This window comes from Capricornis sumatraensis, chromosome 2, assembly GCF_032405125.1.
Source record: "Capricornis sumatraensis isolate serow.1 chromosome 2, serow.2, whole genome shotgun sequence".
NCBI lineage: Eukaryota > Metazoa > Chordata > Mammalia > Artiodactyla > Bovidae > Capricornis > Capricornis sumatraensis.
The window spans coordinates 78804537-78810911 of record NC_091070.1 but is presented as its reverse complement, the minus strand read 5'-3'; the positions used below and the strand labels follow the sequence as shown (position 1 = coordinate 78810911).

Genomic DNA, 6375 nt, shown 5'->3' with positions numbered 1-6375 from the left:
CAAAGTTGTTAGATAAACAGACACAAAGCAATAGGCCAGACATTACTTTCTGAGTATGGATATTACCTATGACTATAGATTGGTGTTAGAGGCTTATGGTGAATTACAGAGCTAGTGTGTGCATGCGTGCCTGCTAAGTTGCTTCAGTCATGTCCCACTCTTTGTGACCCTATGGATTGTAGCCTGCCAGACGCCTCTGTAATGGGATTCTCCAGGCAAGAATATAGGAGTGGGTTGCTGTGCCCTTCTCTAAAGAGCTGGTACCTGCTATCAGAGAGCTTATATTCTGCTGGGAAGCCAAGCAGACGTTGATGGAATGGAGAGAAATATTCAGATATGATAATTACTAAAAATGCCTTGAGGGGCCACAGAGCTTATGAGTTGATGCTGAGTTTCACAGTGACTGGGACCCCAGAAACATGTCATCAAGCTTTTTCTGGATGAGAAAGCCTCCATCTGTTGCAGAGGCCTGATGCTCCCTTAGCTTGACTGGGGATCCTATGTGCAGCCTCTTGGATCCACAGGTTTATTAGAAGAGCTTGTTCACCTGCTCCCTAAACACCTGCTTCACCTGTTTGTTCCTCAGGGTGTAGATGAAGGGATTGAGCACTGGGGTCACCACGGTGTTGAGCAAGGCCACCACCTTGTTCCTATCCTCCCCCTGGCCACCCTTGCCCGACCGGACATACATGAAGATGCAGCTGCCGTAGAAGAGAGAGACAACAGTGATGTGGGAGGAACAGGCTGAGAAGGCTTTCTGCCTCTCCTTGGCTGAGGGGAGGCGCAGGATGGTGTGGAGGATGTGGCCATAGCAGGTGGCCGTCATGGACAGAGTGCCCAGGAGGCTGACGTTGGCCAGAATGAAACCCAGAAGCTCGATCAGACTTGTGTCTGCACATATGAGTTCCAGGAGTGGAAAGCTGTCACAGAAGAAATGATCAATGATATTGGGACCGCAGAATGGTTGCTGAAATATGATGGAACATGGAATGGCTATAAGAAGGAATCCCATGATCCATGAAGAAAGAGCTAACTGGACACAGACCCTTTTGCTCATGATGGTGACATAACGCAAGGGGTTACATATGGCCACATACCTGTCAAAGGACATCACTGCCAGTAGGAAGAACTCTGTGGTGCCCAGGAAGAAATAGAGAAAGCTTTGTAGGAAACAGCCTGCCAGGGAGATGGTCCTGTTTCCAGTCAGGATGTTGGCCAGCATCTTGGGGAAGATGACCGAGGTGAACCAGATCTCTAGGACAGCAAAGTTGCGGAGGAAGTAGTACATGGGGGTGTGGAGGCGCCTGTCCATGAGGGTGAGGACCACGATGAGCAGGTTCCCCAGTAGAGTGAGCAGGTAGGTCAGGAGGAGCCCCAGGAAGAGGAGCATCTGCAGCTCACAGGCATGTGAGAGCCCCAGCAGGATGAAGTTGGTGACAGTGGTGTGGTTCCCCGTGGCTCCTCTGGCCTCTGCTGGGAATGACCAATCAGAGGTGTGCAGCATCAGGAGTCGTGATGTTCTGGATCTGAGGACACTTGGAATTTATAGGAAAAAGTGCTGAATGTATCATTTAGAGTTGTAGGAGTCCTTTTTCTGTTCTTTTTTTTTTTTTAACAGAGCCTCTTTGAGGCTACTTGTCTCTTTTATTGCCCTTGGTGTTTCTACATGGTAGAGAGTGGTGTTGTCAGGGATGCTAAGTAAACATCCTAAACCAAAAGTTATTCTTGCTTGTTTTTGTTAACTGAAATTTTATTTCTGTTCCTCAACAATTCCTTTGCCTCTGACTTTCATTACCTTTCACTACCTTTCATTTTTATCTTTATTCTAATATTGGGTCTTCATTCATAAGAAATCCCTATTTGAGGCTGACAAATATTTGAGGCTGGAAAAATAGCAAAATGGCTAAGTTAAGCCATTTTACTTAACTTAGTCATTCGCTATACATATCCATATTCTTGGGTAAACTGGTTATTCATAGACACTCTATTGCTATTTCAGTATTACCTGAAAATGTGATGCCTTTCACTAGTTTTTGGATTAATAAAGAGAGAAGAGGAAATCTATGAGAGTAAAGCACAATGCTTACCAATCAGAAAGAGAATAATCCAAGTAATGTATGCACAAATAAAAATTTGTTAGTGGAAAAAAAATTTGTTTATGGGAATTTGGTATTTATCCTAATGTGGACATTGGATTTGTCCTCATGTGATAGATCCATAGTCTCCTGATTACATATTCCCATGGGCTCAAGATACAATAGACCCTTTGTTTTTAACAAAATTTTTAGCTGTTTTATATACATAGGTTTCAGCACACGGCATTTCAGCTTGGAAGCATCAGCTTTTCAAATCCTATTTATCCTTTAAGTCTCTCCTGAATGAGTGCTATCATTTCCATAAAATCTTCTCTTTTGAATGCATGAGTCTCTGTATCCCCCATAATTTTATTATATATCACAACTTTTATTGTGTTTTATAGTTGTTTTCATCTTTGTATTTTATATGGCCCTTAGAACAAGTTTCTTGAAACAGTCAGCTTTAATAAGCATGTACTGAATGAATGAACACCACCTCAAAAATCTGTGGGATGGATTTGGGGGGGTTTTTGACACACAATAGATTGAGGATGTGTCACTTACGTGGTACTTCGTAGAAGACAGAAATCTTGCTGTCATATGCCAAGTAGTCTGTCAAACTGGCCCATCTGAAGAGGGTTTGCTTTTCCTCGTGAGGTGGAGATGTCTCCCCACAAACATTCTCTAAGGAGTAACTCTCCATCTGTGAGATAGTCTGGAGTTTGAGCTAGTAAATAGAGGTCTGTTTGGGTCTGCTAGAATGCTTCCAGCAGAAAACAAAAGCAAAACCCCAAACCTAAAAAACAGCTCTTTTAAAAAGTCTGCCTCCCTCCAAGTTTCCTTCCTTAAGCATTATCAACTACTCCCTTAATTATCAGACAGAACTGTAGCAACAATTATTTTTTAGTCACTGGAGAATAAGATTGGGACCCAGTTTAGGTACCTGGGATGAAGGAAATGCTAGGGGATATTAGTAGAGAGGATGAAATGGTAAACTGTATAAACTTTACCTTTCTTATGATTTTGCCTTCTCTTCAGCACAGGCTACACTAGTCAAAGTTATTCCAAAACTACTATTGTATCTAACATTTGTTTACAGGGATTAAAGAGCACAAAATAGTTGATCAGCCTCAGAGAATATAACTAAGGGCTCTTCACAAGGGGTTATTTCTAGGCTCAATATCATTTAGCTTCTCAGCAATTTGAGAAAGAGCTCTCTGTGGCCCAATCATGCGGTTCACAGGTGAGTCCAGGTGGTTGAGAAACTTACCCAACTCATTTTTGAAGAGAAGCAGGATCCAATATGAGTATGATGTCCAGAAACATCATCAGGAGCTAATAGAAGGAGTATCGTTTAGGCAAAGTCCTGATGGAACATATTGGGAAAGAAATGGGAACAGAGGCTAAGATGAAAAAGAATTGGCTGGGGGTGGAAGGAGAAAGCTCTGGGCTCATACTGAATCATGAAGTTAGCACAGATAAATCATGAAAAGACACTGATTAGCCCAAGGATGTCTCACAGACAGGGTGGCTAATAAACTTTTTATTTTTTCCCTACTTTAAATGGGAGGTCAACAGCTGGGTGAGACAGTCTTCCAGATACAAAGGGAAGGGGTCCACTTCACGAGTGCGGGTATTTCTCCCTTTATCCTTCAGACTTGGTGAGTGAGCTGGGAGACTTGCCTGGCACCCTGAGAGCCTAGGCATGACTGCACTATTCACCCAGACTATTCATTGTTTTAAGGGTCAGTTATGCAGTACCCAGTAGGAAAGTCTTTATGGATGCCCTGGAGGTTTGTCCTGCCTCTCAACAGTTCTAGTACTTAGAAGGAGAGTGAGATCTTCTCCTTCTAAGGAAAATCATTAAGAGTTTCAGGCAGACCTGATGCTCTCCAGAGCTTTGGGTTTTTCAAGGGGACAGCTACACAGAGCACAAGGCAGGACAGACAAATTTCCTCAATGTGAGTAACTTAATGGTTTTCTGCCTGGATAAACATTGGCTTGCCTAGCACTGACCTGGATGGTGGGACTGAAGCTACAGATGAGACCCAGTGTGTGTGTGCTCAGCGTGCTCAAATATAGAAGGTAAGTGCCAAGAAAAGCATGGTTTGGGGAAGTCACTGCTGCTCTGCCATCTGTGCAAGGCCAAAGTGGAGATTACCCTCTGGTCCAGGGTTAGGTTTCTAGCTGCCCTCTGAAAAGTGAAAGTGTTAGTTGCTCAGTTGTGTCCAACTCTTTGGGACCCCATGGACTATGGCCCACCAGGCTCTTCTGTCCATGGAATTCTGCTGGCAAGAATACTGGAGTGGGTTGCCATTTCCTTCTTCAGGAGATCTTCCCGACTCAGGGATTGAACCCAGGTCTCCTGCATTGTGGAGAAGGCAATGGCAACCCACTCCAGTACTCTTGTCTGGGAAATCCCATGGACAGAGGAGCTTGGTAGGCTACAGTCCATGGGGTTGCGAAGAGCTGGACACGACTGATGTAACTTAGCAGCAGCAGCAGCAGCTTCTGCATTGCAGGCAGATTCTTTGCTGTCTGAGCCACCAGGCAGCCCTATAGGGAGGTTCCAATCAGGCTATCTAAAATACACTACTCACAGGATTTCAGAAGATAACCTGGTTCACATGAGTATATCTTGAGCTTGCAGTATTTTCTATGTGTGCTAAATGCAGATCTTATACCGTTGGTTTGAGACCCCTATCTCTCATGAATTTGATGGCATCCTTTAAGAACAACAATTCTTTTCCAAAGTATCCTGAATGGTCATTTGGCTTTTCCTGGGTGGGAGAATGATTTCCTTAACTTTGTCATCATTCACTTCACAGGATCTGATGAAGCCAGAATGTCTTGAAAATTTCCAAGTTCAGCAAGCTCATCCTGGGAAAAGCCTGGGAAGCATTCAGTTACCATTTAGTGGAGTCTTCCTTCATTCTCCTTTTGGACTAATTGAGGGTGATTTTGACTGATAAAGACTTCTATTACATTCTCCACGTTGGGCCAGTGTCTGTGAGATATTTCTCCTGTGGACAATGGGGCTCTATAAGTCAGTGAATGAGCTACTCCTGGAATAAACACATCTCCTTGTGGAAATGACATAAGGGTTGGAAGATTTGGATGGCAGCTTTGTTTTCTTCAGGGATCTACTCTTATCCTAAGATTTATGGTCCCTGGGTTCCCTGGAAATTAGTATAATGAGCCTCACTCAGCTTCTGCCCAACTCTCTTGCCTGTTCCTTATTACAACTTTTCAAATAAAAGTTTCAGCTATTTGTTCAAGTCAAGGATAATAGTTACTTTTAAAGTGATACATCTAATTATTCTTCTGAAATTGAGGCTCCTGTCTAACATTAGATAGTCCTGTTATTACAGGGATGTAAGGAGCCATCACAAGCGATGTAGAACCTTGAGATTTCCTTGGTGGTCCAGTGGCTAAGACTCTGTGTGTCCAACGCAGGGTTTGATCCCTGGCTGAGGAACGAGAATCCCACATGCCACAACTAAGATTCCATGCAGCTGAATAAGGAAATAAAAATATTAAATATTTTTTAAAAAAGCTAAAGTGAGGGTATAGAGGGCCCAACCTGTTGATGGAAATTTTGGCAAAGTCACGTTGTAGAAAAGCATTTGGGATGAGAGATATAGTTCTGGCCATATTTAGAAAATACAATCTGCCATGTGAGGGTAATATTATTGCCCATTTCATGAGGCTCTGTGAGTATCAAATGAGAAATATTCTTAGTATAGGACTTAATCAGCACTTAAGTACTGATTTAATTGCTTAAATTAAGTGCTTAAATATTGATTAAACACTTAATCAACACTTAGGTAGTTAATCAGTACTTAACGTAGTTCCTGGTGCATTGGAAAGGCTCAGTAAGCGTAACCATAATTATTACTTGAACCTTGCCCTTTGGACGGTTTTTGATTTTCTGAATTCTGGTTCTCAGAGAAATCTGGTTAAGAGTAGACAATGTGCAAAAAAAAAATTACAAGTGAAATTGAGTAAAAATGTATTGTGGTTACCTTTTAAATGTCTTCTTGTCACTTTAAAAATTCTGAAGTTGGGAATTTCCTGGTGGTTCAATGTTTAGGACTCTGTCCTTCCAATGCAAGGGGCACGGGTTCAACCCCTGGTGGAGGAATTAAGATCCCACACACTGGAAGGCTAAAAAAGAAAAAAAGAAAAATTCTGAAATACAGGGCAGCCTGATGTGGAACTAAGATGTCCCAAGCCAGGGGAAAATGCTTTGTGACCCACTTACTTTGTGACCCTCTTACTTGCCTTGAAGTGGGGAAAA

The 6375-nt window shown here is 42.7% G+C and overlaps 1 protein-coding gene across 1 annotated transcript; it reads right to left on the bottom strand.

The window, feature by feature from the left end:
- Positions 1 to 529: 529 nt before the first annotated feature.
- On the bottom strand, positions 530 to 1504 carry LOC138074405 (olfactory receptor 6E1-like). The gene has a single exon (XM_068966542.1). The coding sequence runs from the start codon at positions 1502 to 1504 to the stop codon at positions 530 to 532; it is 975 nt and encodes a 324-aa protein (XP_068822643.1).
- Positions 1505 to 6375: the final 4871 nt, after the last annotated feature.